We start from the raw sequence: 22,621 nt of genomic DNA, 5'->3' as shown, positions 1-22,621 counted from the left end.
GGATATCAGCTCATATACCATGAGTAGAGAAAAACAAAATGGCGGAGCGTGCTGCAACAAAATAAAAACTACTCGAAAACAAAACCCCTAAAAAATACAACAACAACAACAAAGGAACAAAGTATGGAATGAAAGTATTTGATGGTAAGAACATACCTTTTTTTTTTCCCCAAGAATTATCATCGCATTTTTCACAAATTGCTCCTGTCATTTCGCCGATTTCTTGACATTGTAAGCAAAAATTATTTTGTCAGACGTTTTGTATGAAGTTTTTATTTATCGAATTTGCTAAAAATAAAAATGCTCTGTATCTCAAAATTCTCGGTGCTACACACCTCGTCGTCTGTCAGCTCATATACAACTTGATTTTGTGGAATAACTGTTAATTAGCTAATGCTGAATAATATACATTAGGGTGCATCAGTTGCCCTCACTTTCATAAAATCTGATGCGTTTTTGTTTGGGTGTTCCTTTTCACCAATAAAGGCATCCTGTAAAATTTTTTGACCATATTCAAAAGTCTAATGGTGGCACCATGAGGTTCATTTTTTGCCAAAAAAAACGCTTATTTTATGTTTCGTGTAAGGTTTGAATCACAATGTTGGACTCCGTTTATTGATTTCTTGTGAGCCAGAGATCATGTTAAGAACCTTTACGTTTAAAAGTAGTTGAACAATGATTCAATGAACAGCTAAAACTCAAACTGTGCTTGATAATATATTTAGAATATGTACTAAAAATGTGTATCTAAGATACAGTGGTGCTTGAAAGTTTGTGAACCCTTTAGAATTTTCTATATTTCTGCATAAATATGACCTAAAACATCATCAGATTTTCACACAAGTCCTAAAAGTAGATAAAGAGAAGCCAGTTAAACAAATGAGACAAAAATATTATACTTGCTCATTTATTTATTGAACAAAATGATCCAATATAACATATCTGTGAGTGGCAAAAGTATCTGAACCTCTAGAATTAGCAGTTAATTTGAAGGTGAAATTAGAGTCAGGTGTTTCCAATCAATGGGATGACAATCAGGTGTGAGTGGGCACCCTGTTTTATTTAAAGAACAGGAATCTATCAAAGTCTGATCTTCTCAACAAATGCTTGTGAAAGTGTACCATGGTATGAACAAAGGAGATTTCTGAGAACCTCAGAAAAAGTGTTGTTGATGCTCATCAGGCTGGAAAAGGTTACAAAACCATCTCTAAAGAGTTCGGACTCCACCAATCCACAGTCAGACAGATTGTGTACAAATGGAGGAAATTCAAGACCATTGTTACCCTCCGCAGGAGTGGTCGACCAACAAAGATCACTCCAAGAGCAAGGTGTGTAATACTCAGCGAGGTCACAAAGGACCCCAGGGCAACTTCTAAGCAACTGAAGGCCTCTCTCACATTGGCTAATGTTAATGTTCCTGAGTCCACCATCAGGAGAACACTGAACAACAATGGTGTGCATGGCAGGGTTGCAAGGAGAAAGCCACTGCTCTCCAAAAAGAACATTGCTGCTTGTCTGCAGTTTGCTAAAGATCACGTGGACAAGCCAGAAGGCTATTGGAAAAATGTTTTGTGGACGGATGAGACCAAAATAGAACTTTTTGTTTTAAATGAGAAGCATTATGTTTGGAGAAAGGAAAACACTGCATTCCAGCATAAGAACCTTATCCCATCTGTGAAACATGGTGGTGGTAGTATCATGGTTTGGGCCTGTTTTGCTGCATCTGGGCCAGGATGGCTTGCCATCATTGATGGAACAATGAATTCTGAATTATACTAACTAATTCTAAAGGAAAATGTCAGGACATCTGTCCATGAACTGAATCTCAAGAGAAGGTGGGTCATGCAGCAAGACAACGACCCTAAGCACACAAGTCGTTCTACCAAAGAATGGTTAAAGAAGAATAAAGTGAATGTTTTGGAATGGCCAAGTCAAAGTCCTGACCTTAATCCAATGGAAATGTTGTGGAAGGACCTGAAGCGAGCAGTTCATGTGAGGAAACCCACCAACATCCCAGAGTTGAAGCTGTTCTGTAGGGAGGAACGGGCTAAAATTCCTCCAAGCCGGTGTGCAGGACTGATCAACAGTTACCGCAAACGTTTAGTTGCAGTTATTGCTGCACAAGGGGGTCACACCAGATACTGAAAGCAAAGGGTCAGATACTTTTGCCACTCACAAATATGTAATATTGGATCATTTTTCTCAATAAATAAATGACCAAGTATAATATTTTTGTCTCATTTGTTTAACTGAGTTCCTTTTATCTACTTTTAGGACTTGTGTGAAAATCTGATGATGTTTTAGGTCATATTTATGCAGAAATATAGAAAATTCTAAAGGGTTCACAAACTTTCAAGCACCACTGTATTTGGTCTACTCTATAAGGTGCCATAATGTTTCATAAAATAGCAGCTTTTTCCATAACTTTGAGCTCCTGGTGCCACCAGTAAACTTTTAAATCTTGTCAAAATATTTCACCCAGTGTGTTTTCTTACCAAAAGGAACATAAAAACAAAAATGCATCATGATCGGAGGAACTTTTCATTTTTAGGGGGCGACTGATGCACCCTAATATACATCACTACATTAGGGGTGTTAAGTAATGAAAATGCAAAAAAGCAACAAAAACAGAATGACAGCTGAGTGAGCCTGAATAATATTCGTGTTGCAGCTAAGTTATTGGTTAAATATTTTTTTAAAAATCGAAACAAAAGAATTCCAGCTGAAGCTGAGCACTGTGGACGCTAGAGTTAAATTATGAGCGTTAACGATGAAAAGGGCTAAAAACTGACTGCAGCATTAAAACTGCAGCTGCGTAATGCAGATGTCGTCATTAATTTTGTGTTTAAAAGCCAAAGTGTACAGTAGGTGCGGTGTTGGGAGTTACAGCTGCTGGTGTTTCAGGGTGAAGAGGTGAATGCTGGGAGAATCGGCCTCACCATCGTCATCGCCGGAATGGTCGGCTCACTCATCTGTGGGATCTGGCTGGACAAAACCAAAACGTACAAGTAAGAAAGAAAGGAATGCACTCCTCCACACAAACCAAAGACTTTATTAAGGATCCGGACAGAACTAAAACATTTCTATTTATTTACTTATTTACAGAACTGTGCAAAAGTCTTAGGAACGTTTTTTGTTTGTTTTATACAAACTTTGTTATAGATTTCTGTTTTACGACTTCTACATTATCAAGTCACAACATTTACAAAAACGTTTTAGAGTCCAAACGTTCGTTCTGGGTTTGTTTGTTTGTTTGTTTAATTAAATGTTACAGAAAGTGTGTAATATGTCTGATCAGCATATACAGTGGTGCTTGAAAGTTTGTGAACCCTTCTATATTTCTGCATAAATATGACCTAAAACATCATCAGGTTTTCACACAAGTCCTAAAAGTAGATAAAGAGAACCCAGTTAAACAAATGAGACAAAAATATTATACTTGGTCATTTATTTATTGAGGAAAATGATCCAATATTACATATCTGTGAGTGGCAAAAGTCCTTCCACAACATTTCCATTGGATTAAGGTCAGGACTTTGACTTGGCCATTCCAAAACATGAACTTCATTCTTCTTTAACCATTCTTTGGTAGAACGACTTGTGCGCTTAGGGTCGTTGTCTTGCTGCATGACCCACCTTCTCTTGAGATTCAGTTCATGGACAGATGTCCTGACATTTTCCTTTAGAATTCGCTGCTATAATTCAGAATTCATTGTTCCATCAATGATGGCAAGCCGTCCTGGCCCAGATGCAGCAAAACAGGCCCAAACCATGATACTACCACCACCATGTTTCACAGATGGGATAAGGTTCTTATGCTGGAATGCAGTGTTTTCCTTTCTCCAAACATAACGCTTCTCATTTAAACCAAAAAGTTCTATTTTGGTCTCATCTGTCCACAAAACATTTTTCCAATAGCCTTCTGGCTTGTCCACATGATCTTTAGCAAACTGCAGATGAGCAGCAATGTTCTTTTTGGAGAGCAGTGGCTTTCTCCTTGCAACCCTGCCATGCACACCATTGTTGTTCAGTGTTCTCCTGATGGTGGACTCATGAACATTAACATTAGCCAATGTGAGAGAGGCCTTCAGTTGCTTAGAAGTTACCCTGGGGTCCTTTGTGACCTCGCCGACTACTACACGCCTTGCTCTTGGAGTGATCTTCGTTAGTCGACCACTCCTGGGGAGGGTAACAATGGTCTTGAATCTTTACTGAATCTTCTCAGTAAAACCTGCAGCTCATTTTAAAGCAAAGGGAATTTTGTCTCAAATCAAACACTGATTCTGTTTCATTTATTATGACTTACAGCTTACTGTTTATAGTATTTTAGTGTTGAAACATTTCATTATTTTTCAGTCATTTTTGCTCGACAGCATTTCTTTCCTTCCATGTGCCTCAGACTTTTGCACAGCGAGCCATGTAAATCTGATCCAAAGGACGTAAAACACTGATAAAATCGTAAGGAGGTGTGAATCGGCTCCTTCGTTTCACCACACACTGCTGTGGTTTGTTTTAAATCTCTGCCTGTTGCTTCACTCAGGTTTGTTTATCCAGCTGCCAGAACAGCATGATCCTGGTGACCTTTGACCTTTCGCCAGGATTCTGAAATGAACTTGTTGTTTCAGCTTGTACGTCTTTGATACGAAAGAGAAGTTCTCCCTGAAATCCGTTTGGAATAACTTACTATCACCACCACAAACCACTTCATATCAGTTCAGGTTCATCAGCCGGCGGTGGGTTGGTCAGGGTTCGGTGGGCGGAGCTATGTCACCGTGTGTTTTTACTGATGTTAATGATAATCGTTCAGATCTTTCAAAATTCAGCGCTTAACTGGGGGAAAGGTTATGTGGTCATTTCTCTCACACACACACAAACACACACATGCTGCTCTCAGTCTAGGAGCACACTGTTCCAATTGTGTGTGTGTGTGTTCAGACAGACTACGCTGACCGTGTATGTGCTGTCTCTGATTGGTTTGGCTGTTTACGCCTTCACGTTGAATCTCGGTCATCTGTGGGTCGTCTTCATCACCGCTGGAGCTCTCGGGTAATAAACTCTCCTCCTCACTTACCTTTATACTCTTTATTTGTTTGTCTGGTTGGTTGAGTTTTGTTTTAATTTGTCGTTCTTGTTTTTTTGTTCATTATTAAACTAGGTTTTTGACGATTTTGTTATTCATTATTCCTTTCATATTATAATAATAATAATTATTATTATTATTATCATTTATATTGCACCTTTCTTACACCCGAGCTCATTTCACAATTACAAAAAACAAACAGGAAAAAGTTTATTTTACTTTTAAACATTCCTCTTCGGGGCGGCACGGTGGTGTAGTGGTTAGCGCTGTCGCCTCACAGCAAGAAGGTCCTGGGTTCGAGCCCCGTGGCCGGCGAGGGCCTTTCTGTGTGGAGTTTGCATGTTCTCCCTGTGTCCGCGTGGGTTTCCTCCGGGTGCTCCGGTTTCCCCCACAGTCCAAAGACATGCAGGTTAGGTTAACTGGTGACTCTAAATTGAGCGTAGGTGTGAATGTGAGTGTGAATGGTTGTCTGTGTCTATGTGTCAGCCCTGTGATGACCTGGCGACTTGTCCAGGGTGTACCCCGCCTTTCACCCGTAGTCAGCTGGGATAGGCTCCACCTCGCCTGCGACCCTGTAGAACAGGATAAAGCGGCTAGAGATAATGAGAATGAGACATTCCTGTTCATCTTTTTCTTGCTTTTTTTTTTTATTTATAGTTTTGTATTTTCATGAAATGTTTTAATCTTGCTGTATTGTATGTTGTACATTTATTTCATATGTTTAATACAGATCGTAAGATTCACCGATTCGCATCACATACATGTCAACCCCTTTGGGCGTCCACCTGTAGTATCAGAGGAAGAAATCCATAAAATCCTTATAGCCTTCGAATCGCACCAAACTTAATAAATCAATAAATAAGTAAATATATTTTGATATTGCACATGGGTATGTCTATGATTCTTGAGTTCGCCCCTCTGTTTATGTCGAAGATCCGCACCAAAACGGCCAGTCGCTCGTCCGTCTTTTTGTCATTGGATTCGTCGATCATCGAGGAAAATGGCGACGTCCGGCAGTGCTGGATGATCGGTAGTGTAGCTTCGGGGGCCAAGCTCTTTTTGATTATTTGCGTTGTTTTGATTTCGCAATCGTACTGTCCGTGCAAATTCGCGGCAACAGTTCCGTCAGGTGGTCCGCAACAGCTAGCGGCAAATTGTGCTGAGCAATAAAATTACAGAATGTAACTTCTGCTCTTATTACACTTGTCGGTTGATCATCGGTCTTAGGCTTTGCAAACATCGTCATTTGCGGCTGATTCTGGTTCTGGTGCAAATTTCGCTGACCTCATGTGTTCCCTCACGTCGTAAACTCCAGACGCCGCGACTTTTATATCTCGCACACAAACTGTGCAGTGCGCGTACTCCTCATTTTTCGCCTGAACAATGACACCATTAAATGTCTCCTTCCATTCAGGAAGATACCGCCCGCCGTATCTCATTTTCTTTCTTGGTGTTCCCATTCTTTCACTCAGCAGACGCTATTCAAAATCTCCCAGGTGTAAACAATGTCGCTCTGCACAATGAGAAAATCGTTCGAACAATGACCATTTGGCGCGTTTAAATGCAGATCGTGCGCATGACCGGAACGAGCGAAGTCTCGCAGTCGCAATACTGCACGAGGCTTGAGGAATAAACATCCGGTTTCTCATAGTCTGGGTTATCTGCCCCTGCATACACGCTGTTCTTTGTCTATAAATCGAGCTTTTGTATGTTTTTGATACACAAAATACATTTACAACCCCGATTCCAAAAAAGTTGGGACAAGGCCATGTTTCCCACTGTGAGACATCCCCTTTTCTCTTTACAACAGTCTGTAAACGTCTGGGGACTGAGGAGACAAGTTGCTCAAGTTTAGGGATAGGAATGTTAACCCATTCTTGTCTAATGTAGGATTCTAGTTGCTCAACTGTCTTAGGTCTTTTTTTGTCGTATCTTCCATGTTTTGTATGGGTGAAAGATCTGGACTGCAGGCTGGCCAGTTCAGTACCCGGACCCTTCTTCTACGCAGCCATGATGCTGTAATTGATGCAGTATGTGGTTTGGCATTGTCATGTTGGAAAATGCAAGGTCTTCCCTGAAAGAGACGTCGTCTGGATGGGAGCATATGTTGCTCTAGAACCTGGATATACCTTTCAGCATTGATGGTGTCTTTCCAGATGTGTAAGCTGCCCATGCCACACGCACTAATGCAACCCCATACCATCAGAGATGCAGGCTTCTGAACTGAGCGCCGATAACAACTCGGGTCGTCCTTCTCCTCTTTAGTCCGAATGACACGGCGTCCCTGATTTCCATAAAGAACTTCACATTTTGATTCGTCTGACCACAGAACAGTTTTCCACTTTGCCACAGTCCATTTTAAATGAGCCTTGGCCCAGAGAAGACGTCTGCGCTTCTGGATCGTGTTTAGATACGGCTTCTTCTTTGAACTATAGAGTTTTAGCTGGCGACGGCGGATGGCACGGTGAATTGTGTTCACAGATAATGTTCTCTGGAAATATTCCTGAGCCCATTTTGTGATTTCCAATACAGAAGCATGCCTGTATGTGATGCAGTGCTGTCTAAGGGCCCGAAGATCACGGGCACCCAGTATGGTTTTCCGGCCTTGACCCTTACGCACAGAGATTCTTCCAGATTCTCTGAATCTTTTGATGATATTATGCACTGTAGATGATGATATGTTCAAACTCTTTGCAATTTTACACTGTCGAACTCCTTTCTGATATTGCTCCACTATTTGTCGGCGCAGAATTAGGGGGATTGGTGATCCTCTTCCCATCTTTACTTCTGAGAGCCGCTGCCACTCCAAGATGCTCTTTTTATACCCAGTCATGTTAATGACCTATTGCCAATTGACCTAATGAGTTGCAATTTGGTCCTCCAGCTGTTCCTTTAACTTTTCCAGCCTCTTATTGCCCCTGTCCCAACTTTTTTGAGATGTGTTGCTGTCATGAAATTTCAAAATGTCTCACTTTCGACATTTGATATGTTGTCTATGTTCTATTGTGAATACAATATCAGTTTTTGAGATTTGTAAATTATTGCATTCCGTTTTTATTTACAATGTGTACTTTGTCCCAACCTTTTTGGAATCGGGGTTGTAGGTCAGAAAATACTGAAAATCCGTAAGACTTTGTTTATACGCCCGTACGCCCTTGAAATGAGCTAAAATCAGTATAATTTCCGGACAATCCGTATCGGTTGACATGTATGCATCAGTTCACCGGTGTAAAACGTGACGATACAACTGACCCGATTAAAGAAGCGCGCGGTGGATAAATCTGGGATGAAATCGGAATGCATCTCTAAAATCTGATTGATTTGATTAATAACTCCTTATGAACTTCGCTCGCTCGGTCTTTACAGGAGAATATCAGGCTGAGAAAGCGAGGTTGATCAGGAGTTTATTCTACGGCTTTTTTTTTACTTTTAAGATTAAAATAGACGCTCGTTATAGCGAGGCGTGACGCTGCTTTCGGTCATGTAACGTGGTCGAGTCCCGCATGCAGAATAAACGGCTAGCGGTTTCAAAACTGAATTTATTTCTCCACTCGAGTAATAGGCTACATGACAAACGTTCTGAGAAAGATAAAAATATAATCTCTATTGGTTTATTTTTCAACAAAATGGATTTCCAGTTCTTTTTTTTTTTGTCATTTTTGTTTGTTTTTTGCAACATTGAAAGACGGCGCCTTGGAAAGGAAGTCCATAATCGCCCACGGGCATTACGGGAAAATACCGCCCGCCAAGGAACCAATCAGAGCGCAGGATTTTACAGGAAGCAGCTCGTGCTGTATAATGACTCTGTAATTATTGCTCGAGGCTCGCTGCCTTTATTATTTAGAAATATCACTAATAATGATAAATCTGGATTAAGTCCTGCTCTGGAAAGTGTTTGTCACGTGCAGTGTCTCTCCTTCTGTCTCTCTCTCTCTTTCTGTCGTCTCTCTCTGTCTCTTTTTCTTTCTCTCTCTCTCTCTCTCTGGTCAGTTCTCATCAGGTCTCTCGGCCCAGCCGTGTCCCAGCATGTCTCCCACACTGTCAGTGTCTCAATTTGCTTACTTCTACATTTACACTTGCTATTTTGAGTGCGGATGTGCGTTCACGCTCTCAAGTACAGTACCAGTCAAAAGTTTGTACACCCCTACTCATTCAGAGGTGTTTCTGTATTGTGACTGTTCTGTACATTACAGTACAACACTCAAGACATCAAACGCTATGAAATAACATCTGGAACATGTGGTAAATTTAAAAAAAAAAACCACACTGTTTGATATTTTAGATTCTTCAGCGTATCCGGCATTTCCGTCGGACTCTTTGTACACTATTGTCATTCTTTTAACCAGCTTCATGAGGGCGTCACCTGGAATACTTTCAATTAACAGCTGTGTCTCGTCAAAAGGTCATTAGTGGACGAGTTTCTTACCTTCTTAATGCGTTTAAGATCAAACAGTAAATAATAAAAACTACAGTAAATGGCCCTATTCCACACCACAACTGTAGTAATCCATATTATGTCAGGAACCAAACAAAAGAGAAACGACATCCATTATAAAAATCAAGAATAAACACTGATTTGGAAGGCGTGTCCAAACTTCTGATTGGTTCTGTCTGGCGACACGCAGTGCACTGAGACCCAGACGCAGACGCAGGACGCAGAATGTTGAGTGTGAAACGCTGCACACTTCTCACCCTCAGTGCTCGCCATTTTGTCGACATTGCAGAAGGGGAGGGGCCAGTATGTGTTTTCTGATGATGATGATGATGATGTAATTCCCACATTGTGTGAAATGTCCATGCAGACAGGCCACAAGCAACACGTTTAGTTTTAAAGGTCCCATGGCATGAAACTTTCACTTTCTGAGGTTTTTTAACATTAAAATGAGTTCCTCTGACCTTCTTAAGTCACCCCAGTGGCTAGAAATTTCATAATGTGTAAACCAAACTATGCCCAACATTTGAGAATGGCGCGTCAAAACGGCGCGTTGATAAGCTCTTCCCTTTACTACGTCAGCAAGGGAGATGATCCCCACGCCCCCCCTCTGGATTCCCACCCACTGTATGGATTGCCCCGCCCAGCTCAAAAGTTGCCACCAAATATGGAAGTTGCGCTGTACATGGACGTGACAACACAGAAAAGAGTCTGTTTTTACTGCCGACGGGAGAGCCCCTGAAGACGCAGTGGCTTCATTTTATTTACTCCAATAATACGCCGTCGAGTCTACCTAAGACGGTGTATGTTTGTCGGAAGCATTTTCCTGAGGAATGTTTCCACAACTTGGGACAGTACAGGGCAGGTTTTGCACATCAACTGTCACTGAAGCCTGGGTCCGTACCAAGCATCCCTGCCGCATCAGCCACAAACACCCAACAAGTAAGTGTAGAACTGTTAAGTCGTTTTGCCATGTTTTAAAATCGGTGCCACGTTAGCCTTGCAATGGCTACATTAGCTGTGCAGCTAACCGCTTCCTGCAGTTAGCCAGGTACTCTGCGCTACAAAACCAAAAAGCATGCAGCATGCTCTGTTATAATAGCCAATCAAAACAGTTTTTACAAAGACACCCACATTCTTTTTTTTAAGTCACTCGTTCATTTTATTTGTTTGTTTGTTCAGTAAAAACCCAAACATTTGTTGAATTTATTTTATTTCCTCGCGTCGCACCTTAATGACGTCAGCGTGCGGTATTTTTCCCTTCGCGGTTTGTTCCTTCTCTCTCGCCATAGTAAGACACCCACATCCGCTTGTTCTGACCCACTGGAGGTAGCGTCACAGTGCTGTTAGCCAATCAGAGGTAACACGTTTACATGTCATGAATATTAATGATAAGACCCACCCCCACCCTCTACCCTTCCCCGCCTCCTGCTTCTCATTAGCAAAACGACGCACTGGGAAAAGCGCTGAAATGGGGCTTTCTCCCAGGAGGCTATATCTACGTGCCGAGGGTTCATTTCGAGAAAGGCTGCGGATATAACATCCGGAAACCTCCACGAGCCCGTTTAAAGCATCAACAAACCACCATGCCATGGGACCTTTAAAAAGTGAGGGGGAAAAGCCAGCAGATGTGTTTTGGTGGATTGTACAACGATTTGAGACGCCACTGCTAAAATTCACGCACTACACAAGTGGTGCAGTGCACAGCGTACTGTATGGAAGGACGCAGAGTGAGACACACACCAGGTATCCTGTGTGTAAATGTTTTGCCCTGACCCGCATTTTACGATTCTGGAGATTGCTGAAGCAAATGAGCAACAATATCACATGTGACCACCGTGGGGCGTTTGAGCTACTTTTAACCAAAACAAGTCGACACGAGTCTGCAAACTTGGCGGACTCGGCTCTCCCTCTATGGAATCAATTTTGTGCCAAAATGTTCATACAATACTTTTGAAATATCAAACAAAAACGACAAATCAAAATACAAAAAAAGAAAGTCAATTTTTTTAGACTGGCAAACAAATTATTCGTGTAATCGTGCAAAATATCAGTCTATTACTCTTCAGAAACCTTTTATTTTTGTTCCGCGTCTTTCTCGGTTTTGTTTGACGTAATTTATTTTGGTTGCGATTCCAGCTTTCTCGTTTGCGCTCCCTGACTTTTTGCTTGCAGTTTTGGCACAAACTTCACGTGTGGGCGGGCTGTCCAGGAATGCATTCCCATTGGGTAACTTGTGTTTGACTGACAGTGACGCTCAGCCATTCCCTACTCGGATTCTGGCGGACTGTTTGACGAGTGAGCGATCCATTGACGCTAAACAAGGATGGAGTGGACTTCAGTGGCGACTATGAGATTGAATTTACACTTTGTTGAATTAATTCAGTATCATAGTCGCCACTGAAGTCCACTCCATCCTTGTTTACCGTCAATGGATCGCTCACTCGTCAAACAGTCCGCCAGAATCCGAGTAGGGAATGGCTGAGCGCAGCTGTCAGTCAAACACAAGTTAGCCAATGGGAATGCGTTCCTGGACAGCCCACCCACACGTGAAGTTTGTGCCAAAACTGCAAGCAAAAAGTCAGGGAGCGCAAACGAGAAAGCTGGAATCGCAACCAAAATAAATTACGTCAAACAAAACCGAGAAAGACGCGGAACAAAAATAAAAGGTTTCTGAAGAGTAATAGACTGATATTTTGCACGATTACACGAATAATTTGTTTGCCAGTCTAAAAAAATTGACTTTCTTTTTTTGTATTTTGATTTGTCGTTTTTGTTTGATATTTTAAACGTATTGTATGAACATTTTGGCACAAAATTGATTCCATATCCCTCCAGCAGAAAAGAAAAGGAAAGCCTGCCTAGTGAGTGCAACTGTGAGAGAGAGCAAGGTTTTATGACGTGTCATTTTTCTGGACAGAAAACTAAATCATTCTAGCTAGCGCTTAGCTATCTTAGCCTTAGAACCCATGAACTCAACGCCACGGTAGCGAGTATGGAGTTCTACACCCAATGTTTTGATCTTACAGAGAAAGAAACAACACAAAAGCAGGAACAGAGAAAAGATATATTTATATATTCGTCTATCTTTTGTTTCACGGATCTATTCGCAAGCGTCAATCACAAATTACATCCCTGCGACTCAAAACTCTCCGAGGTCAATGCAGAGTCGCGATGTTTGCGTAGGGCCGTACTGTTTTTACCTCAAGAGGGAGAAAAGCGACCTTCAGGATATCCGAATGATCCCATCTCGTCCTTGCAAGACAGAGGAAAATACCATATTGAAGTGCATGGCGTCATAAACTTTTGCATCATGTTGAATCGCATCGTGTTGAATCTAATCGAGTCGATTTGCACTGCAGGGTTTAGGGGTGAATCGTATCGTGTTGGTCGCTGCTTCATGTGGAGCCGTAACATAACGTATTGTATCTCCGTCAACGCAGCGAGATGTGGATTGATCAGCCCCAGTGATGGAGATCCACATCTCGTATTCCATACGTATTTAACAGTGTTAGGAAGCACGTCAGCGAGGGAAAGATGCACATACTGATGATTAGGAAGGCTGTGGGATTGTCGGCTGATTAGTGGGCATGTGTGACACGCCCCTTCAAAAAGGAAACGGGTGATTTTACCAGGCAGCGTTCTCTTTGATGTGAAGTATCCCCTGAGGACTTTGGTTTGTCTCTGGCCTTTTTGTTTTGGATTATCGTCGTCTACACAAATAAAACCTGAACTGTGAGAACCGCTGGAGCTTTGGCTGGCCACTCGTTGGAGCGAGGATCGGGGCCGTCCCAGAACGTGTTTGTCTGCGTTTGCCGTAAGCTGCTATCCTGCGGCCTTCCCAACTTTTAGTGGCAAGCATCGCGGCACACGTTACTGATCTAGATACAAGTTCACGTTTAACGCAGACACCACAGAGGAAGTTACATCCAGGTCCCAGCTGACTATCTCATCTCTAGCCGCTTTATCCTGTTCTACAGTGTCGCAGGCGAGCTGGATCCTATCCCAGCTGACTACGGGCGAAAGGCGGGGTTCACCCTGGACAAGTCGCCAGGTCATCACAGGGCTGACACATAGACACAGACAACCATTCACACTCACATTCACACCTACGCTCAATTTAGAGTCACCAGTTAACCTAACCTGCATGTCTTTGGACTGTGGGGGAAACCGGAGCACCCGGAGGAAACCCACGCGGACACGGGGAGAACATGCAAACTCCGCACAGAAAGGCCCTCGCCGGCCACAGCGCTAACCACTACACCACCGTGCCGCCCCTCCCAGCTGACTATTAGTTTAAAAATCCCTAGACTTTAATAGGCAGGTTAGCTTTGTATTCCTCTGTATCCCTTTGTTTTGTAGCGTCTCGGTAGGCGTTTGGTATTCTGAGGAGGATCTGGCTATGTAACAAACAGTTCATTCATTTTAGTTTTTATTTTGCTATTTGTAATTGTGTGTGTGGTCAGATTCTTCATGACAGGATATCTACCTCTGGGTTTCGAGTTTGCGGTTGAACTCACGTATCCTGAATCTGAGGGGACGTCCTCCGGCCTGCTCAACTGCTCAGCTCAGGTGTGTGTGTGTACACTTTGGTCTTCCATTTTTGCTTAGAATGTTTGAGTTTACCGGAAAATGTGATCACTTATTTAATTGTGTGCGCGCACACAGGTGTTCGGGATTATTTTCACCATCTGTCAGGGAAAGATCATCAACGCTTTTGGTACATTACCAGGAAATCTGTTCCTGTGTGCGTTCCTGATTGTCGGGATGATTATAACAGGTATGGCTTTATTTCACTCTCTCACACACACGTGATCCAAGGCACAAATCCAAGTCATAAAAGGAACGTCTTCAGAGGAAGGAGACCCCCAGTGTCTGGACCGGTCCAGTCAGAGCTCCGATGTAAATCCTGTGCACGAGACCCTGATGGTGTTGATGTTATTTCACATTAAAGATGGAAAAAGATCTGGTGCGAATTATCTGTGTTTTTATTTTTTTAAAACCCTGCCATTTCAATTGGGGTGTGTAAACTTTTTATACGCACTGTACATTTAACAGTTATTCCATGAAATCGAGTCATACATGAGCTGACGGGCGACGAGGTGCGTAGCACCAAGATTGAGTGGAATAACTGTTTTTATTCTCTCCACATTCACTGGCTTTTGAGAAATGGAGCATGTTTATTTTTATTTTTTGCAAATTCGATAAATAAAACCTTTGACAAAATCATTTCCGCTTAGAATGTAAACAAACCGGTGAAATGACAGGAGCAAATTTGTGAAAAATGCGATAATAATAATTCTTGAAAAGTAAAAATAAAAAAGATTTTTTTGTATTTTTTGGGGTTTTGTTTTGGAGTCGAGTTTTTATTTCGTCCTTGCAACACGCTCCTCCATTTTGTTTTTCTCTACCCACTGTATAGACCCCTTTCACTGACGTCACCTGAAACTGGAAGTAAACAGACCCTGCGCCATATTGGAAGACCAACAAACTCGTGATTAGGGGGAAATAACGGCAGCGGTATGTGAACCCACGAGAATAAAGTGGAGTGGCAAACGACTTAAACAAACAAATCTGAGCTGTTTTATGGCCCTTTTCCACTACCCTTTTTCAGCTCACTTCAGCTCGCTTCAGCTCACTTCAGCCCGACACGGCTCGCGTTTCGACTACCAAAAACCAGCACGACTCAGCTCGTTTCAGCCCTGCTTAGCCCCTAAAACTCGCACCGTTTTGGAGTGGGGCTGAAGCGAGCCAAGCCGTGCCGAGTGAGGTTGGGGGCGTGAGCAGACACTCCCCTGTGCACTGATTGGTGAGGAGGGGTGTCCTCACATGCCCACACACGCCCCGCGAGCGCGCTGGGATCTGTAAACACCGCAAACCCGGAAGAAGAAGAATTACGAGAATTTCTGAAGCCTTATGCGCCTCGCCTCATCTATACGCTCTTGCCAGTATCTGTTGGCGTTGTAGGTGACAACAAGCCACAGCACCAAGACCAGCAACACTAACGACTCCATGTCCTCCATGTTTATTGTTTACTATTCGGGTCGTGAGACTACCGCTTAAAAGCTCACTGAATCAGTGACATACAGAGCATCGTGGACGAGTTCGCGGAGCGCAAGGCTCGTCGTATGCCCTTCAAATAATGCGCGCAGTAGGCTATTGGTGTTTTATTATGAGCCATGTACAGTATGTCGCCGAATGTTTTTTTGTTTCTGAGTTACATGTTCGTTTGAAGGACTTAATGTACAAAATAACATAGTTGCACCCCGTAGTGTTGAAATTGGTAAACACAGTGCATTCAGTGAGGTTTGCACCGCCCTCCTTTTATTTCTGACTCTTCCTGTCACCGTTGCAACCTCTGAGCGCTCATTCGTATGCCCTTCAAATAATGTGCGCAGTATAGGCTATTGATGTTTTATTATGAGCCATGTACAGTATCCTAATGTTTTTTGTTTCTGAGTTACATGTTCGTTTGAAGGACTTGATGTACTAAATAACATAGTTGCACCCGGTAGTGTTGAAATTGGTAAACACCGCAGTTGCGGACATTTTGTAGCCTAAAATGATGTTATGATAAGCTTTAATAAAGGGCCCGGTCATTTGCCCCGCCCCCGGCCCGGCTCTGACTTGTTCCGCCACTGTCACTGATGTCACTGTTTGCGCTGCTTAACGACATCACGTGACGTCCACCCACTTTCGCTAACTCCACCCAATGTGTCCACCCACTTCCAGCCAGCACGGTTCAGCGCGGTTGTAGTCGAAATGCAACTCCAACAGCCCCACTCAGCTCGACTCAGCTCGACTCAGCACGGCACGGCTCAGCCGCGTTTGTAGTGGAAAAGCGGCATTATTTATGATTTATTGGCCCAACAGTAGACTTGAAAGAAACCTGTGTGAGACTTGGCAAAAAACTGTGGATATAATGGATAAGTCTGTGCATGATCTGCGGACACTTTGAGGTAAGCAAACGCAAGAAATTCAGATTTAAAACATGCTAAATTGGCCCCAAGTTGATAACTGTATGAGGAGCAAGCCTCCCAGACTTCTACAATCTAATAATAATAATAATTTAGGATGGTTTGGGGCTTGCTCGCTGCTGCCAGGTTGGTTGTTGAGTAGCCTGACTGTTTTTGTTTTTTTTTCCTTGCGTGTGGTATCATTGTTGACGCGAGGGTGTTTTTTGAACATGCCAATGCGGACACGATTTCCCCTGATGAGTTATGACTTCAGACGCGATGCGTGTGTGGAGGTGTGGAGTCCGCGTGATATGTGCGTAAGATAGGCTTCTCATGTGTTTGGAGATCCGCGCTCCGAGACAAGCGCAAGCACCCGCCCCTCCAAGGGAAAAAAAGGGACCCCCCCGAAAATATCGGCATAGTTCGAACACTGAGTGTAGGCACTGGGTGTAAACAACAAATAGTTTACAATGTCTGGGTAGCAAACAGACGGCAGAATTGGTGTCCGGTCCTCCTCATGTTTCCATTCTCCCTTGCCGCGAGTCTTATCATATGGGTCAAACCCATCAATCACAGCCAGTTTCTCCACATACCGTGCCCTTTCTGCAGCTGGTAATGTACTCACATAACCAGAATTATCATCCATCGTGTCACTTTACTCTCACTCGTACTTTGTTTTATATTGCGAGTGCATGTACTTGGTCTTCCAATATGGCGCCTAACAAAATCTCGCGGCGCGGTGACGTCATGCGAAAGGGGTCTATATGAGCTGATATCCTAGTAGTAGAGTAGCCAATCAGAGCGCGCGATTGCTCATACCCAGTGAATGTGGAGAGAATAATCACCTTTATTTTTTTAACCATTTTATTTCTTGTTATTGTTCCTTCTTTACATTTTTACTTTCTATTCTTTTTTTTTCTTTCACTTTAATTCTCTTCTCTTTTGTTTTTTTCTTCCCGTCTCTTTCCTGCTTCATCTTAATTTCATTCTCATTCCTCTTCTTCCTTTGCTGTTTCTCTCTCTCTCGTTTTTCCTCTGCTTTTCTGGTTTATTTATTTACTTATTTATAGGATTTATTAAGTCTGAGCTCCGCAGGCAGAGGGCCAATCAGTTCGGCAAGATCTCCGTAAGTACACAACACGCAGAACTGGATGTGAATTGTTTTGTTGTCGCGGTGCGTCGTCCACGATTTGTGTGTTTTTGTGATTAGATAACGATTCTTACCATTAGCAACATTGCTGTGTGTGTGTGTGTGTGTGTGTGTGTGTGTGTGTGTGTGTACTGCTACCTCATGGCACTCTTTATCACGCTTCATCACTATCACGCTTCCTGCTTTCAGAAATCAGAGTGTGTGTGTGTGTGTGTGTTAGCGTTACTGAAACGCAACTAATCATGCAGCTCTACTCTGTGCAGTAATGTATAAAGCTTCATATCCCTTTCACCCCCCTCGTTCACCCCCACCCTCACCCCCCACCCCCCAGGCTGCAGTCGTTCAGGATTACAGTGCCACGACTCCGATTAACTACTGATCACTCAATCACCTCTCTGCACATGCAGGCACAGGTATGCTGGATCATGCTAGCACTCCATCACGCTAACACGCCATCCCACGATAGCAGCATCATTTCCTCACGGTGTGAGAGCGATTTCCTTCAACAGGACATGTTCATGTTTCCATGCCTCTTTCTTCTTCTTTCTCCAGGATTTACATTCTATCATTCACACACACACACACACACACACGTTTCAGATCTGTCACAGGTCACGACACATTTCTGACAGTTCAGAACTTTTTTGAGGGAGGGGGGGCCTGAGGCACATCAAAGGTCAAACCAGAACATCCAGCCACTTCAAGTTGGTTATTGATTATGAAGAAAGTCACACACGTTATGCTCGGCTGTAATATTAACGAGATTTGACCCGTATTGCACGCCGACTGATTGTCAGACAATCCTCAGAGAGTTAAATCAGATGGCTAATCATGAATACGTGATGCATGGCTGTTATTTAGATTTTTAAAAGTTGTGAATAAGTGACTACATGCAAACGTTTTTAATGAAGCAGCGTCATCGGTGTATTTAAACATACGATTTCATGAACCTGAATAAAAAGCACGTTGGGTTCCCCAGATCGTGACCCAGAAATCCCCCGAAACCACCTGCACTCACACAGCCTCCGTAACGCACAGCAGGTTTTACAGTTATACGGTCACATCCATAAGTATTTCGACAGTGACACGTTTTTAGTAATGCCCATCACCACAGTGGGTTTCGAACGAAGCCATCAAGATGTGACTGAAGCGTCGACTTTCAGCATCAATTCAAGGGGGTTTTACAAAAATATCACGTTAACCACTTAGGAATTGCAGCTGGGCTTTTTTTTTTTCCGTTTTTACACTACCTCTGCTTCAGCACGCCACGCGGTCACTCAGTGCTGTAGGCCATTTCAGAGAGTTTTGAAAGTTGTGCTTGCTGTAAGAAATCCGAGTGCTTCACAGGGCTTTGGATCGAGGAATATGTCCTGCTTGAAGAAATCACTGCATCACATCATCGCTTAGCAACCGAACAGCAATGATGCTTCTGCTCGATTCAAATAAAACATCTCAAATGATTTACTGTCTCGAAAACAAGTCATCAGAAACTTTTTCTCAAGAAAGAAAAAAAGTTAAAAGAAAGGGGAATGAAGAAAGTGTGAACCATGACGTGGTGTTCTTCATTGTAGCCAAGAGTTCCAGTCAAACACACAATTAAAAGGATATTTTAAAATAAGTGAATTTCAGATGAATAGAATGGAATGGCTCGATTCTCTCGTATTAACACTTTGGACCTGCTGTACAGTGAGTGTTCTGAAGAAGCTGGAGGCTATTTTTATTTCATTTTCAGCTGTGTGTGTGTGTGTGTGTGTGTGTGTGTGTGTGTGTGTGTGTGTGTGTGTGTGTGTTTACAGGAAAAGTCAAATGGATCCCATGTGAATTCTCCTGCTGTTGGACCTGCTACAAGATTGTAAACTCACACACGCTTCAGTGTTAATGTGTTTAAGTAGTATGTGTATTTATTATCGACATCATGATGTTTATATACAGTCAGGTTCAAAAGTCTGAGTCCATTGTGGGCGTGTCCCAAACCACACACTCAATACATTGTATAAGCACCTTAATTCGTCAACTACAGTGGGGCATAAAAGTATTTAGTCAGCCACCAATTGTGCAAGTTCTCCCACTTAAAAAGATGAGAGAGGCCTGTAATTTTCATCATAGGTACACTTCAACTATGAGAGACAGAATGGGGGGGAAAGAATCCAGGAAATCACATTGTAGGATTTTTAATGAATTAATTGGTAAATTCCTCGGTAAAATAAGTATTTGGTCGCCTACAAACGAGCAAGATTTCTGGCTCTCACAGACCTGTAACTTCTTCTTTAAGAGGCTCCTCTGTCCTCCACTCGTTACCTGTATTAATGGCACCTGTTTGAACTCGTTATCAGTATAAAAGACACCTGTCCACAACCTCAAACAGTCACACTCCAAACTCCACTATGGCCAAGACCAAAGAGCTGTCAAAGGACACCAGAAACAAAATTGTAGACCTGCACCAGGCTGGGAAGACTGAATCTGCAATAGGTAAGCAGCTTGGTGTGAAGAAATCAACTGTGGGAGCAACTATTAGAAAATGGAAGACATACAAGACCACTGATAATCTCCCTTGATCTGGGGCTCCATGCAAGATCTCACCCCGTGGGGTCAAAATGATCACAAGAACGGTGAGCAAAAATCCCAGAACCACACAGGGGGACCTAGTGAATGGCCTGCAGAGAGCTGGGACCAAAGTAACAAAGGCTACCATCAGTAACACACTACGCCACCAGGGACTTAAATCCTGCAGTGCCAGACGTGTCCTCCTGCTTAAGCCAGTACATGTCCAGGCCCGTCTGAAGTTTGCTAGAGAGCATTTGGATAATCCAGAAGAGGATTGGGAGAATGTCATATGGTCAGATGAAACCATTTTGGTAAAAATTCAACTTGTCGTGTTTGGAGGAGAAAGAATGCTGAGTTGCATCCAAAGAACACCATACCTACTGTGAAGCATGGGGGTGGAAACAACATGCTTTGGGGCCGTTTTTCTGCAAAGGGACCAGGACGACTGATCCGTGTAAAGGAAAGAATGAACGGGGCCATGTATCGTGAGATTTTGTGTGAAAACCTCCTTCCATCAGCAAGGGCATTGAAGATGAAACGTGGCTGGGTCTTTCAGCATGACAGTGATCCCAAACACACTGCCCGGGCAACGAAGGAGTGGCTTCGTAAGAAGCATTTCAAGGTCCTGGAGTGGCCTAGCCAGTCTCCAGATCTCAACCCCATAGAAAATCTTTGGAGGGAGTTGAAAGTCTGTGTTGCCCAGCGACAGCCCCAAAACATCACTGCTCTAGAGGAGATCTGCATGGAGGAATGGGCCAAAATACCAGCAACAGTGTGTGAAAACCTTGTGAAGACTTACAGAAAACGTTTGACCTCTGTCATTGCCAACAAAGGGTATATAACAAAGTATTGAGATGAACTTTTGTTATTGACCAAATACTTATTTTCCACCATAATTTGCAAATAAATTCTTTAAAAATCAGACAATGTGATTTTCTGGATTTTTTTTTTCTCATTTTGTCGCTCATAGTTGAAGTGTACCTATGATGAAAATTACAGGCCTCTCTCATCTTTTTAAGTGGGAGAACTTGCACAATTGGTGACTGACTAAATACTTTTTTGCCCCACTGTATGTCCCAAACCACACATTCTCAACCCTATATACTCCATATAAGCAACATAATTGATTATGGGCGTGTCCCAAACCGCACACTCGATACACTGTATAAGCACCTTAATTCGTCAACTATGGGTGTGTCCCAAACCCCACACCATCGACCCTATATACTCCATATAAGCAACATTGATTGATTATGGGCGTGTCCCAAACTGCACACTCGATACACTATACAAGCACCTTAATTCATTAACTATGAGCATGTCCCAAATTACACACCTTAGACCCTATATACGCCATATCAGCAACATAACATCATTCTAAACATCATAAACACCATCCCAAAGTGCACACCCTAAACACTCTATACTCCATTAAGCACCATAATTGGTTGATTATGGGTGTGTCCCAAACCACACATCCTAGACACTATATAACGTGTTAATCCATTTCTCACGAAACCGCAAAAGTAAAGTGAACTTCTTGCGCTGCGTGTCCACGTGAGGGATTTGCAAATAGAAAGCTTTTAAATTTATTTCTGAAAAAATGAATCGAATGAAGCTGTTCATTTTCAGTACTACTGATTAATTAAAGTAATAATGTACACGTTTTGAGATTCTTTTAACAGCTCGGTGAGCGAGACATCAGACTGCGTTAATCTTAAACTAAACATTTAACCAAATCATTGTTTTATTAAAACTATAAATGACATCTCAGTGACGGTGTAAATCTCTCATAATCCAAACCAGAACCAACGGGAACGCCTCTCTTTCTGGTTCTGTGTTCATAGCCAGGCCAAATACGTCTTTAAACCTGAGATGTTCATACTGCGTAGTGAAATACTAATCTACAATAATGAATATTAACAGTATTTATTTAAATAAACATGGACATGCCCACAAACTGTGAGTTTATCAGAACTTTGAAGAAAAGTCCTGTCCCAGGTTTCACAGGACATAAACACTAGGGTGCATCAGTCGCCCCCTAAAAATGAAAAGTTCCTCCGATCATGATGCATTTTTGTTTTTATGTTCCTTTTGGTAAGAAAACACACTGGGTGAAATATTTTGACAAAATTCAAAAGTTTACTGGTGGCACCAGGAGCTCAAAGTTATGGAAAAAGCTGCTATTTTATGACGAAATTTCGATCAAACATTATGGCACCTTATGGAGCACTTGCATGTGACGTCACAGCCGATCCAGATTGTGACAGACGCCATCTTGTCGGTCAAACACCATATTCCGCCTTCTACTTCTGGTTCTACTTCTGCTTTTACTTCTACCTTTTCTTCTGGAAAACCCTACTATATACAATTCTACTACAACGGCTGCGGCTACAAGCTCTCCCTACCTGTGCACGTTTTTTATGTTTTTTGTGTGTATTTTTGCGTGTTGTTCGTCT

At 42.6% G+C, this 22,621-nt stretch overlaps 1 protein-coding gene across 2 annotated transcripts in view; it reads left to right on the top strand.

The window, feature by feature from the left end:
* Nucleotides 1–19,658, top strand: part of flvcr2b (FLVCR choline and putative heme transporter 2b) — a 41,096-nt gene extending 21,438 nt beyond the window's left edge. Inside the window, exons 5-11 of one of the 2 annotated variants that reach the window (XM_060913560.1) lie at nucleotides 2,905–3,008; nucleotides 4,936–5,046; nucleotides 13,979–14,084; nucleotides 14,181–14,292; nucleotides 17,539–17,594; nucleotides 17,950–18,031; nucleotides 19,415–19,658. In XM_060913560.1, coding sequence (XP_060769543.1) covers nucleotides 2,905–3,008; nucleotides 4,936–5,046; nucleotides 13,979–14,084; nucleotides 14,181–14,292; nucleotides 17,539–17,594; nucleotides 17,950–17,997 — 537 coding nt within the window. In that variant the 3' untranslated portion in view covers nucleotides 17,998–18,031; nucleotides 19,415–19,658. The remainder of the gene's footprint in view (nucleotides 1–2,904; nucleotides 3,009–4,935; nucleotides 5,047–13,978; nucleotides 14,085–14,180; nucleotides 14,293–17,538; nucleotides 17,595–17,949; nucleotides 18,032–19,414) is intronic. The other variant, XM_060913561.1, reaches the window with a different exon arrangement.
* Nucleotides 19,659–22,621: the final 2,963 nt, after the last annotated feature.

Source organism: Neoarius graeffei, chromosome 2, assembly GCF_027579695.1.
Source record: "Neoarius graeffei isolate fNeoGra1 chromosome 2, fNeoGra1.pri, whole genome shotgun sequence".
Classification (NCBI taxonomy): domain Eukaryota; kingdom Metazoa; phylum Chordata; class Actinopteri; order Siluriformes; family Ariidae; genus Neoarius; species Neoarius graeffei.
Note: the sequence above shows the minus strand (reverse complement) of the source record. Positions and strands in the feature narration are given on the sequence as shown.